Source organism: Xiphophorus couchianus, chromosome 2, assembly GCF_001444195.1.
Source record: "Xiphophorus couchianus chromosome 2, X_couchianus-1.0, whole genome shotgun sequence".
Classification (NCBI taxonomy): Eukaryota; Metazoa; Chordata; class Actinopteri; order Cyprinodontiformes; family Poeciliidae; genus Xiphophorus; species Xiphophorus couchianus.
The window spans coordinates 29,520,392-29,545,365 of NC_040229.1; the positions used below are offsets into that span (position 1 = coordinate 29,520,392).

General features: G+C 41.5%; 2 protein-coding genes across 2 annotated transcripts in view; one reads left to right on the forward strand and one right to left on the reverse strand.

Annotated features, from left to right (window-relative positions):
- The window catches only part of ptdss2 (phosphatidylserine synthase 2), a 24,322-nt gene extending 20,157 nt beyond the window's left edge, over positions 1-4,165 (reverse strand). The window contains exons 1-2 of the mRNA XM_028038051.1: positions 3,977-4,165; positions 3,081-3,520 (exon numbers count right to left, since the gene is read on the reverse strand). Of these exons, the coding sequence (XP_027893852.1) occupies positions 3,081-3,301 (221 nt within the window). The 5' untranslated portion in view covers positions 3,302-3,520; positions 3,977-4,165. The remainder of the gene's footprint in view (positions 1-3,080; positions 3,521-3,976) is intronic.
- A 9,523-nt stretch (positions 4,166-13,688) lies between these two features.
- Positions 13,689-15,875, forward strand: LOC114135478 (cyclin-dependent kinase inhibitor 1C-like). Its single transcript, XM_028002793.1, has 3 exons — positions 13,689-14,364; positions 14,459-14,549; positions 15,015-15,875. The coding sequence occupies exons 1-2, from the start codon at positions 13,797-13,799 to the stop codon at positions 14,545-14,547; spliced, it is 657 nt and encodes a 218-aa protein (XP_027858594.1). The 5' UTR covers positions 13,689-13,796; the 3' UTR covers positions 14,548-14,549; positions 15,015-15,875.
- Positions 15,876-24,974: the final 9,099 nt, after the last annotated feature.

Sequence of the window (24,974 nt, forward strand, 5' to 3'; positions counted from 1 at the left end):
CATCCCAATACCAGCCAGCAATTGCCAAAAATTAAAAGTTTAATTTAACAAAGTGCGATATATCGGCACTGACATCGGTATCGGCCGATATTAGTCTACAGTCTAGTTATCAGTATGATAAATAAAACTGGCCCGATATCGACAACTGATATTTATTTATTTTTTGTTGACATGGTTTCTGGAGGGGAGTGGAGACAGTTGGTTATGTGACATTGATATTTATACAGTGCAGGATTGCGGGATGTTTAACCAAAGCTGAGGTGAGGACAGCAGAGTGGTCATTTTTTTCCCCAAAGTGTGGAAAGGGTAGTGAAAAATATATGGAAAATAATACCTGCGGCCGTAGCAACAATATCTGTATCGGATATTGGTACAAATTTTCAAATCTGCGCATCCCTGGTCTGTTTCAATAATCTGAGCTAAACAAGAAGTGAATGAAGAAATAAATACATACAAATAAACCCAAACAAACAGACCAGCACCTGCATTCGTATTATTAGGTCAGGTTTTACTTTCTGCAAGGTGAATTCTAACGGCTGCATTTCATGCTGCAATCACAGCTTCCCTCAGTCAACCTGAAGAACAAGAGCTGCTCTCCAAGTCCTCCAAGTGAGTCATGGCGGCCTTAGTATTTTCTCCTGGTTCCACCTCCTTATCCAACCTGTTCGGCAGGAGGACGAGGGGAGGGCCCTTTGTTTGCCTCCAGGCTGACAACCACACAGCAACAACGGAGGAGAACAAATACCGGTTCTGTGTAGCTCAGAGAGCCTGAGATTAGAACGGAGCCCGTTGGTAAACCTGAGGTACAACCAGCAGTTTTAAATGGGTAGAAAAGTTACAGCAATAGAAACATTTACTGCAAATCAGAGTGACGTCCATTCTAATCCTCTTATTCCCCCCACTTCTTAAAATAAAAACCACTTTCCAGTCTGCCCCTACAAGGCAGACCGCCTCTACTTTCCATCTCCTCACCAACTCGAGGCAGGTTTCCTCATCCTCAAACTGTTTTGGGACATTTCTCCACAACCCTCGGTAGACTAAACTTAAAGTCAGATCTGCCTGTTTGCAAAAATAAACAAATAAGAAGCAGCTGCTCTTTTAACCGCTTTCTGCATTTCCAGGCTGACCTGTGATCCGGATAATCACTAAATCCTTCACTCTTATCACTGGCCAGCTGTCACCAATTTTCCACACATGTCTGAGGTGGAGATTACCAGCACTGTTGTTTCCAAAGACGCATCGGATCAATGAACAACTCGCTGCACATGTCATGTGGGAAGGATTTTACCGTTTTACTTTGGCTAAACGTGCCTCATCAAACCTTTTGTTTTATTGTCGTTTCATGTGACAGAATGAAACGGCAATAAAAGGCCGTCTTACTGTAAAGGGAAGCGAAAATTAAACGACACCTGGTTTTCAAAGTTCAGCCTCATCCATCTTTCGTCAAATCAACAGATCCTGAACCGTTTGCTTCATTTAGGGGCATCCGAGTACGTGGGAGTTGAATACTAATGCAAATGTTTTAAGATTTTCATTTGTAACTTTTCTGAAATGTGCAGTTGCAGCGTGATAAAATGTGGCGAAAAGTCTGGAACAGAGATCGAAAAGATCGAGAGGAAGCAAAACGTCACCGTAAAAATGAACATAATAATCAGACATGTTGTAGTTTGACTGCATTAGTTTTTACATTTAAGCACGTTTACTAGTTAGTTGAATAAACTTTAGATGCTCGATAAAATAAACCAGCAAATATTTGCACTGTCAGTCTGGAAGACACTTGTTTTTATAAGGGAAGAGGCTGATTTTGTACAAAATGGGGCTGCAGCTAACAATTATTTTTGCAATCGATTATTCTGACGATTAATCAGAATTTTTTTTAATATATGGCACATTCTGAAGATTTTTCCTATATGTACTTAAACAGGGTATCTGCAGGTTGTAGCCAGCCAAATTCAAGACTTTTTAAGACCTTTTTTTTAATTCTAGCTAGGACAAAATGTAAGACAAAAAAAAACAACCTTTCAATATAGGAAATGATTGCGGGATCCTGTTGGATCTTATCGGCAAAAACAATCGTCCATCCAACTAGTGATGTATTTTCCTTAATAAAAAAAAAAAAAGCTAGCTAGCTAGCTAGGAAGGGTATATTAGCAGCAAGTTAGCGACCACCAAGTCACAACTTTTTAAGCTTGCCCAGGCACCCTGTAAAGTTTATTTTGTACAATATTAGACAAATAAAGTAAAATGTAAATAAACATAATTCAGTTCCTTTTTTTGATAAGTAAACAAACATTTTATTAGTATATGTATCTGCAGCTAGAAAAAAAAAACTTCTATCATTGACGAATGAAAAGCTAATCTGGTGGGGGGGTTTATATAATAAAAGGTGATTATTATTATTATTATTATTTTTTACAGAATCTGAATTTGAGTGGAACATGTTTAAAGATAAAGAAGGCTATTTTCTTTAATGCAAGATAAACATTTATACTTTTACAGAGGTTTGACTTAGTCCACCTCTGACTGTGTTGTTCTTTCACCAAATGGCCTGTTTTGTGTATTCTCCACTTAATTAATCTATTACTAAATTATCTGAGAATTATTTCAATAACCGATTAACCACAATAAATCTGATTACTTGTTTCAGCCCAAGTTGAGTCAAACATTTAATACTCTTGCATGGAAATGTGACTTGCCTCCGCCACCAAAGACACTAAACCGTTACACTGAAGAGCCAAGACAGCTAGGAAAAACTGCTGCAGGGAGGGAATGACACGTTCACAGCCCCGCTCCCAGCCTACACAGAACACCACCTGCAGTACAGGACCTCAGGTTTATTTGTCTGCCATCTTCATCTAGTGTTGGGTAAGCAGGGTGGGACACTAGTAGGTAAGCTTGGATGTAAAATGTGAGTCTGTGTGAGGAAACCCACTAATTCAGCTCTAGCTGTGCTGGAATAAACGGAGGTCACTTGGGGCTGACTTTCAGACAGCCTTGATGCATTAGAAAACAAAACTCGCGGTCCCCCGCCCCCTCCACCGTGTGTAGGTGGTCGTGACACCCTCAGGTCCCCCACTCACCAGAAAAAGGTGTTGGTCCCGTCGTCGTACACCTCGCACTCCGCGTTTCTCCGGTAGAGGCTCTCCTTGGACGTCTGCTTCAGCACCTTGGCTTTGGCTGCGGGGCTCGGCTCCGGGAAGCCCACATCAAACGAGCCGTTGTTGACCTGCTCGGCGGCGGATGCGGCGCTGGCGCACTTGCCGGCGGACACGCCGCTTCTCTTCGACTCGGACTTGGTCATGGCTGGTTGGGTGACTGCCTTCACCCTTTTGAAAGCCTCCCACTTTGCTTTCAAAGAAAAGAAAAGGGGGGGAAGAGGAAGAAGAAGAAGTAGAGGAGGAGTAGTGATCCGGCTCGGTTTGGCTTATCCCTGAGATCTGCTCCTGGTCTCTGGGATCCGCGTCAGCCCCACCCAGGTGGCTGCCAGCATCCTGAGGTGGCCGGTGAAAAATCGACGTAACTTGAACAACAGGGAGGGAGAGAGAGAGAAAAAAAAAAAACACAACCTGAAAATCACGTCCCGTTCAGTTGTGCTTAGCGGTGAACCTGTCAGACAGGCAGACCGACGCCGCCTACTTACATCAAACTATTTAAATGTCATCCGTTCCTAGACTGTCAGCAATGACGACTTCCTCCAAAACACCCTGCGAGGATTTTAAACTGTAGAAGCTAATAAACAAATCAAAGCTCTGCTTTCATGTCACACAGATTGGTTAGCTATTGGTAGCTATTTTTAAATGTTTGACCTTGTCTAGGAGACTTAGTCAACTAAAAGGTTTGTTACTAATTAACCAGCCGGTATAAAGAGACTTCTTTAAGACAGCGTTTCACTATTTATGGCTCTCCTTTTAAAGGACTCAGGACATTTATTAGCTAGCCGCTCGTGTGCGTTTGAAATGTAGCTACGACTACTCACCAGCTGGGTTAATTTGTGTGCTTACGGGCTGTTTTACGGGCGGCAGGAGCTGCTGCCACTCGACACATTATAGCAAAAGTCGAAAACAGCTTTTGCTGCTAATGAAAAAAAAAGTTGTTTAAAGCCCGGCTGTACCCACACAGACAGACAGAACCACTGCTGAAGCATTGACAATCAACTGCACGCTCCGCACACAATCACATGCTCTGAAACACAAAGGCGTTTCCGGTCATTGCTCTTCAAAGTAAAACGGCCCTCCGTCTCCGGTTAGAAGTGATACGTCGGGGCGGGCGCCATGTTGTGAGAGGCAGTTTCGCGCGGTAAGAGTAATGTTGTTCCAATACGCTGTTTTGACATCTGGTGTAATTTGAATAAAGTGATGCGAAAATTCTGATATTTTGAAGATAAAATAGCAACAATGAATAGAAGTACATAAGGTCATTACACAACAAATTCAGGAAGAAACATTTGTTTGGTTACAAACAGGGAAGCAGTTAGAGGGGGTAGCCTAGCCAGAAATTGTACTATGATATTATAACAATAAAACAACATTAATAATAGCCAAGTAGAAATTAAAAAGCATGGTGCAGTAATATTACACTTAGAAGTACTTTTCTTTTGAAAATTACTCAAACCTTGACCAGGGTTGATTGGATGAAGTACCTTATCATTGCCTTCCAGAAGCTTGCCATGATATCATCTTCTGGGCTTTCCCAAATTATTCCAAGGTGTGGTAAATCTAGTGTGTATAAGCTTCCAAATGTAAAGAAAGCAATGATAATTCTTTAAAAAAAAAAGAAAAGTCCTTGCCATTTAGAAGGTATAAACTTCTGATAATCCCAACTGACAACAAGGAACATTTACTCTTATTTAATGTCAGACGCAAAGATGCCTTTTCATACAGAGTAAGCAATACAAACCTCAGCAACAGTCTTCTACAGCTTCTTATTTTATTATTAATAAAGCGTCTCGTAAAAATGCCACTCACAAAATGGCCGTGACTTGACAGGCATTCGGAAGCCCGTCTGCTTTTTCTGTGCGTCTTAATAATGACGAATTGAAATCGTTTTATTATGAAAATAAACACATTCGACTCGGAAGTCCAGCTTCGCCTACTTTCCTGTGCGGCATAACCTCGCTTTACTGAGGAACATTTACTTTTCAGTATTATCGGTCTGTGAGTTACTAACATTCAGTAACGGTACAAAGAGCTGAGCAGGACTGTGCTCAGTCTGAGCTTCAGGTTAAAAAGAGGCGCTTTAAACCGGCGTTTTTGCTACAAGCTATTAGCATGGCTGTAATTGGATAATTTGCATAGCGTCATATCCGCCTCCTTTAGAAATAAACACGCAACAAAAAATAAATCAATCTACTTATTTACTTGAGCTGTTATTAAAACAAACACTGAATATATTTATTACGAAAATATATCTGTATTTAATTGTCGTAGTTTTATTATAACTTCACATTTGATGTATGACATTTTCTCTCTTCATTTGTTTCCATGAAACATAAAAAAAAAACAAAATTCTTTATGTGTCGAGCACATCAAGTAAAAGTTTGACTTTCAATCGGGACAACAAATATGCTATTTGGCAAATAACAAAGGGCAAAAAATATCATGAAAAGTCCTGGAATATCTTTTCAGATTTTTTTTTCTTTATAAAATGAAAGCGCAACTAAAATATCAATAAAACACATTGGCGATTGTGGTAGTAATCTGACAAACTGTATTCAGTCAGGGGGAACGATTAGTTTTTAAAAGGTATTTCAAATTTGGTGACTTTGTTTGCTTTTTATTGGATGTTTTTACTTCTTCCCTGCTTTGATAAGCTTATGAGTTTAAGAGAACAAAAGTTAAAGATTAAAATGAAAAGAATTTATGTGGTTGCCAAAACTCCTTTCAGGCAAAGAGGAACACTGGGTAGACATTATCTTGTAAACCACTGTAGATTAAACATTTTTATTCACAAAACCTCAGTTGTTAAAGGTAAATGAATGACTAAAGAGTTGGAGGATTTTCTCATAGTTTGCCTTCAAAAACAACAGTAATCTTCCTATTAAGAAAGGCATTTATTGTTTCTCTGACAAAATAAATGTAAACCTCTGATATACAACATAGAACATTGTTCAAACAGAGCAAAAGAGAGCGTAATGCTTTTTTATAAAAGACTCCCACCGCCTGAGCTGTGAATCTCTGCAGCTCCTCCAGAGTTATAGTGGGCCTCTTGGCTGCCTTTCTGACCACTGCTGTTCCTGCAGGGCCTACAGTAGATGTGTCAAAACTCAAGGCCCCCGGGGGCCACATCTGGCTAGATGCAGCTTTTTATGTGGCCCCTTTTGACAACAAATTACATCAATAAGTCCTTCCAGTTTTTCACAAATCTACAAAATTCACACAAAATCAACAAATCTCCATTTTTTTCTGTTTTTACTGCAAATTTTTCTCAAAATTGGTCAAAAACATTGAGTTTAAATGACTGCTGTCTCAGCCTTACTGGTCGTCAAGTTATAGTCCGTAATAGATATGGTGAGAAATAAAAAAGTCACATTTAACATCACACATTAGCATAAATATTGTAAAAAATAAAATAAATCCTTACAAACATTTCTAAATTGGCACCACAAAATCTTTAACTTTGAATACAAAAAAAAAATACAAAAAACGCTAAAGCAATCACAAAACACCACAGGAACAGCTATTTATTAATATTTTAGCAATTTAATGGGTTTCATCAGTATATTCTGGCACAGCCGGCCCTTTAAGAGCATTCAGATTTTTGATATGGCCCAAAATGAAAATGACGTTTCCACTTTTCAGATAGTGAAGTGAACAATGCTCTCAGGCCTCCACAGAACAAACTGAAGGATTGTGTGCACTTTGAAAAGGAATTATAGTGTAACGACATTCAAGAGATAACCCTTAACCATCTTTCTGGGGTTTTACGCAGCCTATTGAAATTAATAACGCTGAGAATGCCTAATGAATGGCTGTTTGTGTACACGATTCGGAGGAGTGCAATGACTTGGCAACTGGTTTATCTGAGTATGTCACATGTCTGCTTTAAACCTACACGCAGCATGCAGAAAGTGCAGGGATTTTTTTTTTTTTAGGTTTCACAATAGGCTGTAGGCTTTTTGTGAGCAATTTTCCATTTGTTCACCTCCTGCAACGCTCAGCAGTCCTGCCTGCACAGCGTCTGAAACATCAAAGGGCTCGGTTTGTTCAGGTGAATGGTCCGTGTCTGGGGCGGAGACATGGACCAAACATCACCCAAGAAATTACGTGTTCGCAAGATTGAAACGGCAGCACCCAAGCCAGGCGAAAGAGGAAAGCTCACGTGAAACGCAAAGAAAACTACAAATCCCAAAATAAGCATTAAAGGTGTAGACTTTATAAAATGTCACCCTATATTCTTTTTATTCTTTCTCATTAAGTCACACTAATTCATTCACTAATTCCCAGAATATGGGGTTAAAAAAAGGCCAAAAGTACAGAGCTTTACACCAAGACTGCAATGCCCTTAAACAATTGGAAAAACCAAGCTGATGTTGCCATGGCATTGTAAATGTCTGAAAACGAAGACAAGAATCATGGACTGGCACAAGTCTGGCTCATCTTTGGGAAGAGTTCACAAGTGCATGAAGGTGCCACACTCATCTGTTCAAACATTACATGCAAGTATCACTCAAGAGAGAAAGAAGCCATGACTACAAAAGCAACACAAAAAAACCTTGCAAAATGCACTCAGGGACAAAGGCCTTCATTTTTGAAGACATGTCATGTGTTCTGATTAAACTAAAATTGGAAGTGTTTTGCCATAAGCACCACTCATACTAACTCTACCCTCAAAATTGTGTGCACATTATCTTTTGTTTTCCTTCAACAAATCTAAAACGCTGGTTTTAGGCCTCACATGACTTCATCAGACATTCAACAGGCACACTCGGTTCAAATGAACACAAACCAACCTGTTGCTGGTCACTGCCCACCTCAGCCATCAGCATTCGGCCTGAAACTCCCTCTGCCTCCAGGCTGTTTTCGGCCAGAACCCAGACCTCTGGCTGCTTCCACTTATTTCAAAAAGCCAGTCAAGCAACCTTGAGTTCAAGCATGTTTCAAGATGAAAGAATCACACCCGGCCTAAGAAGTCAGTGATCACAGCAGAACTCCAGACCGGCCGCACCTGCTGCTTTTGTGAAAACACCAAAATCGTCCCCCCCCAAATCCCCTTTGAAACATAATGAGTGCAGACTTTCTCCTTGCATTTTTACGGCTGATAGCATCTCTTCTAGACAGCCTTGCCTGGGGAACCAAGGTGTTATCCTCCCACCTCATTAAGCCAATCAGTAACCAACTTAAACCCAAAGAAGCTGTGAGAAGCAACGATCAGCTTGAGTTATCTATCATCCCCTTGCTAAGATGTAGCTTATGCTGCCTACTTTATTAATAAAAACCCATTAGACTAACAAGAGAGATGAAGTTACCACGTTGGATGGATGATACACTGTTCTCAGTAGGCAAAGATTAAGCTGCTCTTGTTTGACCTAATAGCCATTAGGGGGAGCACTTGAGCTACAATGTGACGTTCCAGAATGCTTGGATTTGCATTTAGATTTTGGATTTGGCCGTCCTGTTCTAACATTTGATTTGCTTTAAAGAAAAGCATCCTTGCAGCATGATGCAGCCACAGTCATGTTTCACTGTGTGAGTGATTTCACTGTGTTGCCTTTGGTTTCCATCAAACACAACAATTTGCATGCAAGCCAAAAAGTGTAATATTGCCAAGCCAAGCAAGTTATTTATAAGTACTTTTACAGCAAAACTGACCAAAGCAATATTGTTATCTTCTGACCAGATAACAATATTGTTATCTTCTTCTGACCAGAAGATAACAACACTTGTTTGGTGTGTTTCCTAGATTATACACACCATACATTCAACAATCGATGTATTCTTGCCACACTTTTGCAAGCACCAACATTTGTTGAGGAAACGGTATTCCTCAAGGGCCAGAGTCCTGCAACTTTGACACATGTCCATTGTCCTACACACTTGAATTAAAAGGTGAAACTGCCTCACTAGCAGAGCCAGGTATGTTGATGCAGAGAGAGATCTAAAACGTTGCAGGACACCGGCCCTTGACGACTGGAGTTTGACACCACTGGGCCAGACTAATAGTTGTGCCGTTTCCATTTTAAGATGACGGCTTGAACAGTGCTCTGTGAGATGTTTTTTGGTGTGGGATACACACAAATGCACATTCACCTTTTGAGAATTATATTTGTCAAAAACAACAACAACAAAAAAACTAAATACATGCATAATGTTCCTTCTACTTCACAATCATATACTACTTTGTACTGATTTGTCAACTAAAATTAGACGAATACACATTGAGATTTATGGCGGCAACATCCAAAAACATCAAGCAGTATTACGATTTTTGCAAGGCACTACGTTTTACGATAAATAATTTACAGGAACTCATTAGTTCTTTTCTTAACCACGACAATTGGAGAGCTGCACTATTAAGAAAATGTCTCAAACTGCATCACCTGCCCACAGTCATAAACCATCACATGATGACAACTCAGCTGAGCTGTTGTTGAGCAGTGAGCACTGCTAAGTCTCCTCACAAGGAGATTTCTCTCCTTGTCTCCATGCATGTGACTCTGATGACACTCACATGGAAGCCTTACTGACAAGCTGGAAGTCTTGTCATATGGCGTCACCGTGTGATGCGAGTGACACCTCCCACTGCCGTGTGTTTCAACAAAACGGAAAATAAAACTCGGCTCCTGCCTTTTATCTTCTCACTCATGCCTGCCATAAAAAGTCCTAAGATCAGGTTTAGAATCTGGTTAACCTGCTTTCTGTAAAAATTAAGTTCTGCCTGTATGTTTAAGGTTATACCACATCTCAACGGGGTTTAACTTTGAACGTACTAACTAGTTTCTGGAATAGCCCACTCCAAAACGTTTACTCAAGATTTGTAGCCATTTTGAGGCGGTACTTCTAGGAAAATTCAATTCATTAAGTTTATAATCATTGTCCTGAGCAACATATATAAAATATATGTAGCACATATTTTTCTTCAGGATTTTCCGTAAGAGACAATAATTCATCTATTTCAAGTTGTTCAGATCCTAAAGCAGCCTTAATCACCACACCATCATGTTAAGATTGTTGATATGATGTTCTTTTGTTGTAATGTAAGACTTGTCTTTGTGTTCCTTTAACTCTATGTTGGCTGTTGTTGCGCAACACCCCCCCCCTCCTTTCTGTCTCTACTCTCTCACTCTCGTACTTCCTCTTCTGAGAGGGGAGATGTGCTACCAGCTCTCCTTCTAACGGGTTAATTGAGTTTCCTAAATCTGCTGGGATTTACCCTGTCCAGAACTGAAGTAAACTCTGTTTAAGCTGGTTTTGAGAAACGATTCGCCTGGTTATCTGACGGCCTACATCCAGGTGTCCCACCCTTCTTCCCCCTGTGAATTAGCCAGACTGAGCAGCCTACAGCCAACTAGTTTCACAGAGCACACCTGTTAACGGTCGCTCGTTCTCTATTTTGCAACTTGCATTTGTTATTGAACCAGGTAGGTTTTAGTGACTCGGGCGAGTCCCAAGGATGAGGTTTTAAATATGGGCTACCAGCAACCTAAAAACATTTTCCACCTCTTCCTCTCTAGAATCAAACATCACAGCTATTTTACAACCATCAAAGAACTTTAAGGTGACTCATTAACTGAATGTCCACAACATCTTTTAGATTTTCTTTATGCTAAATATTTTATTAGTAAGGCAGTTTTGCAAGGGTCAGTACAGCTTAATTCAGTAGCAGAAATAATCAAATAAGTAAAATCAATCATCTAGTCTATCTTTCCCTAATGCTGACACTGAGAACTAAAAAGGGAACCTTTGAGAGAGACGGACGGAGTTTGGCGTTTCGAACCCCAGACTTGGCTTGATGATGAAGAAGGTGCTGCAGCAGGAGGAGGAAGTTGATCGGCGAAGGCAGGGATCTCTGTAGGTCTGATGAGCTTCTTCTCCGCATGGATGGTGAGGTCACACAGGACTTGGTGCTGGCAGGAAAAAAGGCACCAGTTCTTCTTCTTTGTCTTTGCCTTTGTCTTTGTCTTCATCTTTGTCTTTGGGGTCAGAACCCAGCCGATGAGAGAAGTGCGATTCGAAGCCACAGATTGTGGGCCAGACGGGTTGGTCTCCATGTGCAGGACAGTCTCCGGCTCCGTGGCTCCGGCTCTTCTTCAGCTGCAGAGTTCTTTGTCCATCTCGATCTTGGCTCGAAGCTGCCCGGAGGATCCAACTGAAGGTTCCTCTTTTGCACCCACCTTTTATAGGGTTTCATTGGCTGACTGCTCAGACAGATGATCTCATATCCATCACTGTCTTACAGACATTATGTCCTAATGTCTGTGCTAATGTCTCAGGGTTGCTCAACCTCCTGTGTCCCTTGCCTGCACAACATTTTCTCTGAAACGTTTCACCTTTCACCTACCATCTACCTCCAACATATCAGTGATGTTTAATTGCAGTTACACCTTTTTACACCATTTCAAGTTCAATGTCAAAATCACATTTATATTACATTTATTTTCTTTAGCTTCTCTGATTTAGCATTCATTTATGATTTTATAACCATAACTTATTAATTATACTTATTATAATCTTAATGTGAGTTATTACAGATGTTTTCTGAAAAGAAACCAAGAATAATCCATGATTCTAATTATTTGATACCAAAGTTACAGTTACTTGTTTTTCTTGTAGGTGTTCTCACAAATGTAACTGTAAGTATTATTACAAGTAAACCAATATTAATATAAGTATTTTACTTTGAATCTTATCCAATTACTAATAATGTTTAGATTTCATTCTTTAAAACTTTCATGCTTTGAAATAAGGAATAGTCTCAGCTATTTTTATAAATCTGCAGGCTGGAAACTTCCTCTTTTTCCAGGAAACCTGCTTTTCCTGTTTAATGACTCTTTCTGACTGACTATGATTTCTTATGATTAGATAGAGAAAAGTAGAATTAAAGCAAAGTTTGCATGAGACAAAAACAACACACACAACCAGATTTATTTTATTGACACCTAAGTCTACTGCTGGGCCTTAATGTCACTTGAGTGATTCATTTTAAAGATAACTTTATTTATTATTACTGTTTAACTTAAATCTCCAGCATGGGGAAGCGGGATGAGCTCGGATTTTCTTGACATGGCTTTTGTCACAAAACTCTCTCCTGGGTCTCATTCTTTCACAAACTCTCTTTCTTAGTATTGCATTATAAAACTGAAGGCAAGTGAGGTCTGCAGTTCTTTAGATGTTTACTTTGGTTCTTTTGTGACCTTTGGGATGCAGATTTAATTTACGTAAGATGGCCACTCTCTCTCCATATTTGGATGACTGTTTACAATGTGGTTGACTTGGTTGCCAAAACCCCCAAAATGACTTTGTAATCCAATCCAGACTGATAGATGTCAGTGACTTACCTGTTCTACAGTTGTTTTTAGCTCAGGGGGTGTATCTATGGTTCCGGACAAGCTCTATGCAAGTTATTTCTTGGTTTTGTGAGAATGGCAATAATTAGGCTTAGGTGTGTCTAGTGACATAGAACTCAGCTTCTCAAAACAAATTTGTTCAATCATAATTAAATAATGATTATGCTACTTTTTGTATATCATGTCAGATTGGTCACTTGTTTCAGCTAATAAATTAAATCACAGTTTTACAATGGCCTTTTATGTTATATCTCATATTGTCTTTGAAAAGGTTTGATGTTCTGGAACATGCAGGTGAGAAAAAAAGAAGGAAGAAATAAGCACAAGGAAAAGCGTCTACAAATTATTATTCAAAGTTGCGCCATTTGCTCAATCTGCAGTGCCATTTCCTTACCACTAAGGGTCGCTGTGGACCCGTCTTTCCTTGCAAAGGCGTTGTCCGTTTTCTCTGCTCGGACCTGAGGAGACTCTGCTATGTGCAGGCAGAGTTAACACAATCTTCTTTTTTTTTTTTTTTTGTTAAAATTTTGTTAAAAATAAGTTAAAATAAGGCAAAAAAAAAAAAAAACAATAATAAAAAATATAATAATAATAATATAGTACTTTCACATATGCGTAAAACAGCAGCTGCAGAGATTTTAGTCTTCAACTTTTTATTGATATGATTGGAATCTTTCATCCCCTGATGTTGCATTTTTGACCTGGTGTATTAGAGCTGCAGCAGAGGTTGCATCTGTGTGCAACATCTCTGCAGACTGACTGGGAAACATGATCCAAAGCGCTCATTGTTTGCTGAAGGACTGAAAGATAAGGGGCCCTTGTGTGTGCACACTGACATGGGATATAACCTGCAGGTGTGTTTGAGACTGTCCAGAAGCAAACAATTCATAAGATAGTTGTAACTATAGTTGCGTCTAAGATCTTCAGGACGATTGAGATTAAATTGTTAAACAGGAATTGCATTGGCCATTTTTTTTTTTTTTTTGAACTCTTGAAATGTCAAAAATTTGGACACACGAGAGTCACTGATGCGTGAAAAGAAATGGAGATTTAAGAACGGGAGAGTCGGCGGGAGGACATAGTGGTGAGGGTTGTGTGCGTATTCGGGGAGGGTTGGAGTTTCGGCCAGCCAATGAAGGAAGTCCTGGATCTACGCGACACGTTGGGAGGTTATAAATTGTGAGGCGTACGGCACCGAGGTACATTTAAACCGAGCTACGAGGGGGCAGGCAGACACGCACTTCCAGCGCAACGAAACAACAACTAAACCAACACCTGGATCTTCTTTTCGGAGATGTCCCACGTCCAGCTATCGAGCAGTGCGCTGGAGAGGCTGGTGGCCCGCAGGACCTTCCCTCTCCAAAGGCGCACCGGCGTGTGCCGCAGTCTTTTCGGGCCGGTGGATCACGACGAGCTGAGTCGGGACGTGAAAGCCAAGCTGCGGGAGATTTCCGAGCGGGACCAGCAGAGATGGAACTTTAATTTCGAGGACAACACGCCGCTGGAAGGGGACTACGAGTGGGAAGAGATGCCCGCGGAGAGGACGGCGGCGTTTTATCGGGAATCGGTGCAGAGCGGCAGGACGCGCGTCCCGGCGACGCCCGTAAAGCAGACGCCCTTCTCGGAATCCGTTATGTCGGAGAGCTCCGACGGGGATGTAATGGAGCGCTTAGCGGTACCGGAGAGCGACCGCAGCGTCGTCGGCGGCGACGGCGAAAGTAGCTCCCCGACCCCGGCGGAGGTGAATCAGGAAAACCGGCCGGTCACAGGGATCTCAGGGACTCGCAGACAGGCTCCCCGTGTTCGGCGCAAGAGGTCGGCTGCTGCTGCTGCTGCTGATGACAACAACACGCACATCACAGGTAGTTACAGGGGAAAACAACCCAGAGAAGCCGCTTTAATTCCAGATAAATGTATATACTGTGACTTATGTATATTATAATTTCTTTCATACAGACTTCTTCGTGAAACGAAAGAAGGCTGCCGACAGACTTTCCAAGTCTCCCATCTCGTTGGAACAAACTCCGCGAAAGAGGATCCGTTGAACGTAAGAACATTCATTTAATTACCCACATTATTAACAGCAATTACGCTTTTCTTCTTCTTCTTCTTCTTTTAATTCTTCAAATTGTAACAGCTGTAGCACATAGCTAGTCATTTGTGATCAATTCTGTAATAATGTGGTTGCCAGTGATTGAGCCAGACAGCGTTATCTCGGCTGGCTGAGTGGACGTGGGGAATGGTGGGAGGAGAGAGAGAGCTGGTGGTGAAATCACAGGAGCAGCTACAGTGATAGTAGTAGCTGTAGTAACACCAGCGGGCTGGGAGGGGGGATGTGTACGTCACAATGTGGCGGGAAAACGCTGCGCTAAGAAGGGGCGACGCCTCGCCGCTGCTGTCGTCACTCTTCTTCTTTCAGTGGAAAGCTGACTCGCCGCTTTTCTCGTGAAACGAAATGCTTTTTAATTTCGTCGAAAAACTGAACCATGTCTATTTTTGATTTCCTCCTTAGGTGGCGTTTTTCTTCTTCTTCTTCTTCTTTTACACTTTTTTTGTTGTTGCACTACTTCCCTGCGCGTTTTTGAGGATTCCTACGGACCGAGAGCCGCTTTTGAGGCCGCCGGAGGAAGAGAACCGGGGACGGGGACGGGGGGGAGTCCCGCTTACTCCGCCGGCTCGAACCTCGGTGAGCCCCGGCGGAGCGGAGCCTCGACACCGCCCGCAGCTCCTCTCAGGACCGAACGGTTTGGGAACTCAAAGGGGGGGCGGGTGGATGGAAGAAGGAAAAACAAAATAAATAAAAAAAACTAAAACGAGAAGAAAGAAAAAGGAAAATAAAAGGGAGAAAAGTTTCGTTTGGATTACTTCTATCCAGTACAAATGTAGCATTCATTGTTGCTTTTGCATACAGCCACTCGACAGTGTTAAATGTTTTAACATCTGTGCAATCCTAGAGAAAAAAAATATATAAATCTTCTACACTGGCCAAAAGTGTACAGCTTTATAGAGACAGTAGCGTTTGTTTGTTTCTAGTCGTTGTGTTTTTTCCCCTGTAAATGTATATATGTTAAGTTTATTCTAACTTATAAGTTATTTATGTTTCTCTTTATTTGTCAAATGCCTTGCTGATTTTAGTCTGTTGCCAATTTTCGATTTTATTTTATTTGCTGTTTCTTTTTTTTTTTTTTTAAGATATTGTGGTGTTTTGCAATCTCGTAGCTTCCCAATAGTTGTTAAGCCTAAAAAAAAAACACAACTGAATTTCTTTGTTGTATGGTGTGTGTTTTATTTTTTTCATACAAGTGCCCTAAGTAATTTTTTTGAAGAAAAAAAAAAAAGAAAGAAAAAAAGAGGAAAATAAAATATCTTCAAATTAAACCTTTAAGAGCGTTTGTGTTTTGTGCCTGGTTGGCTCAGGATCAATTCAGGCTTCCCTGTAGACCAAGCATTTGGTAGTTTGTTTTTAAAAAAAAATTGTATGTTCTGCTTTGTGTTTCCATATGAAAGCTACAGTCTAATTAAAATGAGTAAATCTTATAAATTAATAATGTATTTTCTGAACATGTTGCCATTTTATACCAATTTCAACCAGTGCATAGTAATTTTGTCATAAAGTACTTGAATGATTTGAGATAATTAGCCTTGAAAAACTTCCTAATGTAACTATAATTTCTGAATGCCTGTTCAGAAAATATACCACTAATAATGTATGTAATTTTTGAATAAATTATGAAGGTAAGTGCTCTTTTTTGTTTTCTTTAAAGTCTCTACAGAGGTTTTTACTTGCCCTAAACGTATCACCATTTACTGCTTATCTACTTTAAAAATCTTACTTTAATAATTTTTCTACATTCTTGGGTACTTTAATTAATTTTGCCACTAAATAGCTATTAAATGCTAAATTCATATGCCTGTTAATTAGTTGCTTTTTTCTGAGGACTTTGTATATATATCAACCCTACTTACATTTACAGCCAGAAAACTGTAATAGAACAGCAGACTCTGGAACCTGGTCCCTCTAATATAACTCTCTAGATCTACTTCTTGTACATCTTATATATTTAATTCTTAAAACCACATTTCATCGGTGGCTTCAAATCTTTGGTTGCCAAAAGCCAGAACAGAACAAACCCCTGCAGGCACAAATTGACCACGCTATTTGGGTATGGAAAACGTCCACATGACCCAAACCGCCAGACAACGTGTGAAGGAGTGAAACGACCAGCATCGCCACCTGAAACGCGTGTGGAAAGTGCGACCGCTCTGTGTTTTGTCGGATCCTCCGGCTCTCCGTCACCATCACAGATATAGATATCAAATGGCCCCCATAGTGACGCGGCCACTTTCTGTCTGCGTGGATCCGCTTCACACGAACCCAAAGACCCTTTGCGGGGGGAAACCCGCATTCAGACGCAGCAACCCCTAATGGCAGCTGCGGGATATAGGCTCAGATTTAAAGGCCCTTTCGCCTCTTGTAAAGAAGCAGCAGCTGCCTTTGGATCCCCGCTTTGTCCGCCGCAAAGACCCACCCACTGCCCCCCATCCCCAAAACACACACACTCACACACGCACACATCCAACCCGTACTCGACAAGGCCCTCCAAAGGACCCACTCGCACACACGCACTCTGTTTACCCCGCCGTGGATACACCGGGCGTGGAGGCCACCTGCCAGAAAGTGCAGAAAGAAAACTACTAGTCTTTGTAATGGTGCACGTCTATTGAAACAGACCATTCAACTGGTCATACTTGCAAGTTTACCCTTAATTGAAAGAAGCCAAACGTGGGGCCCTTGCATGCATGCATCCATGGCTATATCCATGCATGGCCGCCCGTCAATACCCACAAAGCGAATATGGGGCTATAATTCATAATTTTTCTCCAGTCCCCTCCCCCTCCTGGCCCTCCCATGACTGTATGACACGAATGTTTGGATGGAAACGGAGACTTTTTGATGGTGACTTTGTCAGCCGTAAGCTGTGACGGGGAGCTTGTTCTGATTTCCAACACAAAGCGCTCTCTGGCTCCATTCTTTCCTTTTTGTTGCCATATGGCAAATCCATGTAGACATAGCCAAGACCCATTCAGTCCAGCCACAGAATGTCCTGCGTCAGAGAACAAAGCACACTTTGTCTGGCTCCTCCATTGATACCAATGGGCAAAGAAAAAATATTATAATTAATCTATGGCTATATCCAGCTAATTAACGCCCATATGCCTGTGGGGGAGCCGAGGGCACATTCAGCTCAGTTTTGGATCCCCAATAGTTTACATGTTAAAGACAACAGCTGTTTATGTGTTACTTTAATGAAGTCTCCACTGTGTTGGAGACTGAACACATTCAGGCGGATTCAGTTCCCCGCACAGCCCCACCCGACTCCTCCCTTCGTGCCCCTCCATGGTGCTAAACAGGTCACCTTTCCCTATTTGTCCCTGCAGCTGTGTAACTATATAAAATTTGTCCCAGTAAATAGGACCTTTAAGGCGCTCTCGTTTGCTGAGAAGGGTTCGAGTTTGAGCCATTCTGGGAAGGTTCACAGGTTAAGGCCTGAAAAATAACTCGCTAAGCTCTTCTTTAAGCCGAACAGAAATACATTTGTAGGGCCCGGGCCGTCTTTCAGAGGACCGGTCGAGACCATCGTTTTGTTTTCGGAACGCTTCACACGCCTTGCGGTTCTAAATTAGCTCCACAAAGGCCCGTCGGACCATTATAACTTCATTCAGCGAGCGCATGATGAGAGTATGATGGACATAAAGGAAAGAGATGACAGCAAACATGCAGAGCTCATTAAACATGTCTTCGACAATGGGTCATCATTGTACTAGCAGCTGCTGACGGGGAGAATCAGTCTCATGGGCCCCGAAGGGCCCCCTATATGACCTTTGGCTTACATCACAACGTCATCGGCAAAATTATGATATTTGTACGCACTTATTTAAACGCTTTCTCCTTCTCTTCTGTAAGAATGTATGTTGAGTGGAAAAGGTTTTTTCAGAAGAGCAGGAACACCTGAGTAACACCTTAATTAGGCATTTATATTTGCACAATCGTACACAACAAGGGTTACTTTTTGATTATTTGAGCTTGGAATAAATCTGATGCTGTGAAAGTCGAGCAGGATGGAAGAGAGTTTGTAGCTTTTGTTTTTAAATTTTGTAATCAAAAATCTATTGGACATATTTGTAAAAAAATAAAAATGAAGTCAAACTTCCCTTCAGATCAATGCATTTTTTTCCGACATAAAAAACGAAAGCTGACATAAACAGGCCGAAACGCATTTTGTCTGAACACAGGTGAAAGTCCTGACCGTACACGCAAAATCAAGAGGAGCTGACCGACGGCCTCAAATATTAAAAGCCACGTCGCACGGGGCGTTTGAGCGTTCGGGTTTTGTACAAATGTAGCGACTAAAAAAAAAAAAGAGAGAAAAAACTATTTCAGGGATGTGTTTTCCACTCGAAACACGTAATTACCGGGACGGTCTGCAGAAGACTGCAATTAAATATAGAGAGGAGGAAAATCGGCCAGAGGAGGGGTAAGGGGCTGGTGTGTGTGTGTGTGTGTGTGTGTGTGGGAGAATTAGCATTTTCCATGACCATCTGGCATCGGCGCAGGCGACTAGGAACAAAGGAGAGCTGGATGCAGAGGAGAGGCGAGTGTGCCATCGCATTGACCTGCAAATGAGGCTTTGTCACCGAGTTAAAGCTCCCTGACCCCCCTTTTTACCCTTTCCAGCTCTTAAAAAAATAACCGCAAAAAAAAAAAAAAAAAAAAAAAAAAAAAAATTCCACATTTAATTTTGAGTATTTGAGTGGCGCACGGGAACCTGAATAATGCACGCCGGGCTGTGCTTTGGGGCTCCAGGCTGAAACAGGTGGAAAAAGAGGGACTTGTAAAGTTCAAACGACGCGCTGCGGATCATTCAGGGCTAAATATGCTTTAAAGTTCAGACGTAGAACCGAGTTCAACGATTAAACAGGTGTGCAGCTGTAAAAAAATAAATAAAAAAGAGGAAAAATTAGAAATTAGTCGAGTTAAATGACTTTCTATGGAGCAAACCAAGGATTTGTTGTTTTTCACGCTGCAGGGCAACCTGAAAGAAAAAGTCTGTTTAACATCTGCAAGGCCTGTTTGATGCTTATTCGAGCAGATACTTATTTATTAAAACGACAAAGTAAGGACTAAACAGTTCAATTAACTCAGACTATTGGAGAACATTCAAAAATAATCCTTTATTTAATCCTGCTGGAAGTTTACATACTCCTACGTGAGTGTGTGTGAGCATTATGCATGTGGGTGTGTGTGTGTGCGTGTGTGTGTGTGTTTTGGTGGTGGTGGGGGTTCGTCAGCTTGTTGGACACCTGTCTCCTTGTGAATGTGAATGAATAGAGTTTGCAAAGAAGCGAGAGATGATATATTTGCATGCTCATCAAAAAGAATGACGCAAACAAATCATGAAATTGAGGAATTATGTAAGGAATGTTCAGGAAGCTTTGCCCCTTTTCTAAACATTTGATTACAATAATAGGTTTTGTGCACGAAAAGAGAACAACAGCAGCCATTAGACAGTTCACTAAATGAACTAAGAAAAGCAGGCGTTAACATCCACCAGCAACGCTTTGATCAAAATCCTGGAGTCCTTTTAATTCATCTCAGAGGAAAATTATCTCGCACGCCGTTATCTTGTCGTATGGCACGAATTAACGCAAATTAGTCCAAACAGAGCAATCAACCGTGTGTGCAAAGTTTAACGTTTTCCCACAATGAGGGAAATGACTGCAGAGAACCTGCAGGTCAAGTTACTTCTAGTTCGGCCACCAGATGCAGACGCGAGGCCAGCGCTTTCTCTTTTCTTTCCTTTCTCTCTCTCTGGATTTTTTTCCCCTCTCTTTACAGCCACTCAGTATTCATGCCTGTGGATAACAAAGAGCACGGCTCAATCCACGCAGGAGGCGGTGTGACAGGGAACTCGTGGCAGCTTTTCAAATATCTTCTTTCTGCATCTCTGACCCCCTCCCCCCTCCCGCATCTCGACTTTGGTCTCGGCTGGAGTAGGAAGGAGGCTGAGAAAGGAAGGAGGGGGGCGAATCAAGCCGCCGCGTCGATCTCTAATTCGCTTTGCGCTCCCCACGCATCAAGGGGATCAGATTTAATTTTGCACGGGGAGAAACCCCCCCCCCCATCCCTCCCCCCCAAAAAAAACCTGAGATCGTTTAGAGACGTTTTACAAAGTTTGGTCGAGGTGATGAAGCGAATGGCAACTCTGTGGGGCGTAGAGACAGGCCTACTTTAATAACACACAACTTTTACTAGCAAAATTGGTGCAAGAATTTGAATATATTTACTTTGGATCAATTTTATTAAATATATACTAGCAGAAATGATTCGCGTTCCCAATCTCTTTGTTGGGAACGCAATAAAGAGATTGCGTACTTTATAAAAGTACTAAGTACTTTTACTTTTCTAAGATCATTGTGATTCCTTCATTTGGTTTGTGAATTGATTAGTCTGGCTGCTGCTACTCACACTTTGTTTTTCTGTTAGGATTTTATGAATCAAACTATTTCATAAACAACAGGGTATTTGAACGTTCAAAACTACAGTATCATCTTCCTTAATACTCATTCAAAACCTACATGCTCAGGTTACTCAATAACAAAACCACCTAATTAATAAGGATGAAGTTTTGCCCTATTATTCTACAATGCAGTAGAATAATATCAAGCAAGTACCTTGACTGTTTCTTTCATCCGTTTCTCCTGCCCCAAATTAAAAATAATCAAAAACTGCATATAAAGCGTACAACTATCTTGAAACAGTAATAAACCCTTTGACTTAAACTGTCCAAGAGTTTTTGAATTGTAATAATCTGAAACTTTCAAATTTACAGTAACAACATGGCATGTAAACCTTTCTTTGAACATTTTTCATCACTACCCGTTCTTTAGGAATGTCTCACTCAGGGCTGAGAAGAACAACTGGCTCTTCCAGCTAGCTAGAAATCATTAAAAATCTCTCTTTTGTTTTATGATTATTATTATTTTACCCAACGGACAAACCAGATCAAACAAAATGATCTTAGTAACTTAGCATTTAACAAAATATGTTGATTTCCTTTTATTATTTAGTAATAAAAAATGTTTCAGTTTTTGTTAAAAAATTTTTTTTTCACTTTTATGAAGCCCGACAAACAGAGATATCAATGTGGATGCTTTCAGTTTTTCTAAAAACTACGGAAACGCTGCGGAATCCAGCAGAGACGCGTTTACAGCGTAAAGTAATTTAAAATGACTTTGGAGATTTCCATTACGTTTCTGAAATTGTTTCGTAAAAGTATCGTCAGCCATGCTTGAGCAACAAAACAAAACAAAAAAAGGTTTAATATTAAATCAGGATTTAACTGATTTAAGTGTCTCAGTTCAACATCAGCATTTTTTTTTTCCCAAAAAAGAAATTCCCTTTGACATTTTTCTCTTCTTTCATCTTTTTCCCCATATATATCATAATAACACGGACTACAATAAGAAGGATTTTGTTTTCCTTGTTATTAAGCCAAAATAACATTGGACAGCCCATTGACTTAAAGTGAAACATTTTTAAGTACTGCCAATCAAGAGATTTCCATTCTCTTGGAGCCGCTCTTATTTTTACCCCGTCCCTAAAAGGTGACAAGGTCAACACAACCTGGCGCCAAAAAAAGAGAAGGCCTCCATCATCTTCATTCCTCTGGGCAAGCCCCCGAAATATCCAGAACCGACGCCAGATATTCATAGCGGTTCTGTTCATGCGATTTCGTAGAAGTTGCTTTTTGCATTGGGGCTCCCCGACAGACTCGGGCCTCTTTGTTCCGTCAAGCTGAAAAACGTAAACTTTTTTTTTGTTGTTGTTGAGGGAAAAGCAGGTGTAACTAATAACATTACCAATGGCTCATTCATTTCCCCTGTAGAGTCTCGCTGTAAGCCATGACAGAGATTCAGCTGGGACAATGCAGAACCGGCTCTCCTGCCAGACACACTGTTAATGATATTAGCTACGTCTTTGTCATATTAGCTTAATGCTGGGCTTTATATACGGGACGTGAGGGGAAGTCTAATTGTCCATCCACACCTGGCAAACCGCTTATGTAACAAAACAGTAAAGAAAAAAAAAGTTTGCATAACGGGATGTTTTAAATTTGGCACACATGATTTGAAAAAGTCACACTTAATTGGTAAGCTTTGTGGATCTCTGAGCTCACAGCCACGTGAGCGTCACATTTTTTTTATTTTAGATTGGACCCAAGAAATCCAACCTGACCCAGCCGAGCCCATAGACGTTGTGACGTGACTATTTAACTTTACTAATAAGCTCGAGGCCAAAGTAAACCCGATATATGATTTTAAATAAAATTTTACTGCTTTTGTTTTTAGACCACAATTTGAATTTTACATTGACGTCAATTTACGTTGACGTCTTCCAGCTCAATTTTGTCGCCTGTTGAAATGGAGGGCTGAGTCAAGTGCAAATCATCTAGGATGTGTGATTGATAGGAGCGGAGCAGGGTGGGGCTGAAGGCGCTGTGTCTATTGCGCTGCCCTTTTTATAGTCTAATTAACTTCTCTCTCTACTTTCTTTCTTTCCTCAACAGGGTAAGATGCCAACTCCCTTATTTAGATGAGCTCAACATTATGTTGTGCCACTTTATGCGGCGCTTGCATTGTAGGTTTCACAAAAAGCAGCCTGGGTTCAACCCAAACCAGATCTGAAATTCGCAAGATTATTTGCTTGATGGTTAGATTTGGCCATAAATCTAAAATCTAGTTCACTTCTGATTAAGACATCAACCCCGATGACACAAGCAGGGAGCAGATTGAGTGTTTTAAGATGATGAGAATACATGGAAGTCAAAGTACATACCTGAATCTGTGGCAACATTGAGAAATTGCAGTTCATAGATGCTCTCCACTCAGTCTGTCTAATCTTGGGCTACTCTGCAAGGAAGTATCTGAGAAAAACATCAGTTTCTAGATGTGTAAAAGGAGTAGAGATGTTTCCCAAAGGACGTACAGCTGTAATTGCATCAGTAGGTTCTACCAAATATTGACCATTTGAAACAATGCATAGGTTGCCTTTGAATTCATAGTTATGCGCTACATACAATCCCCCAAATATCTTGTGGTTGTGGCATGACAAAATGCACATTGAGTGGTTACTGAAGGCATTGCTGAGGCTGACAGAAGATGATTTAGTGTTGACTATTGTCTGCGATCGACGAGGTTCCAGGTTCAGACCAGCACAATGAGAAACACCTACAGCGGTTTCACGCATACTGTAGCTATCAAAAACTGCAGCGAGCGCTGCGGCTTTACAGCCGGAGGAACATATGCAGCTCCCCAGGAAGAGGTCTGACCCATTGTGACTGTGCAATTGTTTGTAGAGAAGAACAGAGTAGACGCAGATAGCGTGATGACACGATGAGAAATGAGCCCTAACTCTGTCCTAGCGCCAGTCCTGACAGCCCGAGTCCTCCGCCACCATTCTTCCACCCTCCCTCCTTTTGTTCGGATCCTTTTCAGCTCCTCCGCCGCAAACCTGTTCCCCTTCGCGTCAATTCTTCTGCGGGACGAGAGTCTTCTGGTGAGCGGCTGCTATCTCCGCTTTATCCGTCCATCCATCCGTCTCAGTGACGCCTCTCCGTCCCTGCTGTTCTCCTCCATTGGCAGGAAAGTTTTTCTTCTCCCTCAATCATCTTGGCTCATAAAACTTGAGGGAGGAGGGCCAGCAGGCCGAGCTTTCAGGGCTGACTACACCGCTATGTGTGCACTGACTCGGACTAATGCTATTCATGCCTCGCACTTGCTCTCCTGGTCGGGATGAAAAGGGCCGGCCACGGCAGCCTCCACAAAGGTGCATCATTCATCAGACCGCAGCCAGGAGAGGCAGACTTTGGAGTCATTCTTCTTGCAATCGGAAGCACCGAGGTCCTTCAACTAGACCGTCTTCCAGAAAGTTGCGTGGGAGGTGATGGCCTCCTGGACTTCATGACGTCAGATCTTTCAAGACAGGACGTGACGGCAATATAGATTTATAACTATACTCCAAGGTCGTCAGGCAGCTATTAATCTTCACCTTTTTGTGGCTTCTCTTTTGAAAACCTGTTGACAGTCAACAACAATACCCAGAATGCCTCAGGGTCTCGTCAGCTCTTCCTAATTTGTGGCTGCGGTCCGGGTGGTTAAATTCGCTCACTGTTGGCTGCTTGACCCGGCGGATTAGCAACATCTTTCTTTTTACACGCGGGGCAGTGCCAGTGGGCCGATTCACCGGGGGCAATTACACAGCAGGGAAAAGCCCGCTCAGGCACGTACCGGCGCTAATTCCTGCAGAAGCATTCGCACGTGTGCGTGCACACTCAAACACGCTTGTAAAAGTTTATGTAAGGATATCGGAGTAGAGGAGTTGTTGGATGAGAACGGTGAAGAAATAGAGACA

What these genes read in the sequence shown, in the direction of transcription:
- LOC114135478 (XM_028002793.1), top strand. Translation starts at nt 13,797, where the DNA reads ATGTCCCACGTCCAGCTATCGAGCAGTGCGCTGGAGAGGCTGGTGGCC. An exon ending in CAACAACACGCACATCACAG is followed by an intron (nt 14,365 to 14,458) that starts GTAGTTACAGGG and finishes TCTTTCATACAG; the next exon opens with ACTTCTTCGTGAAACGAAAG.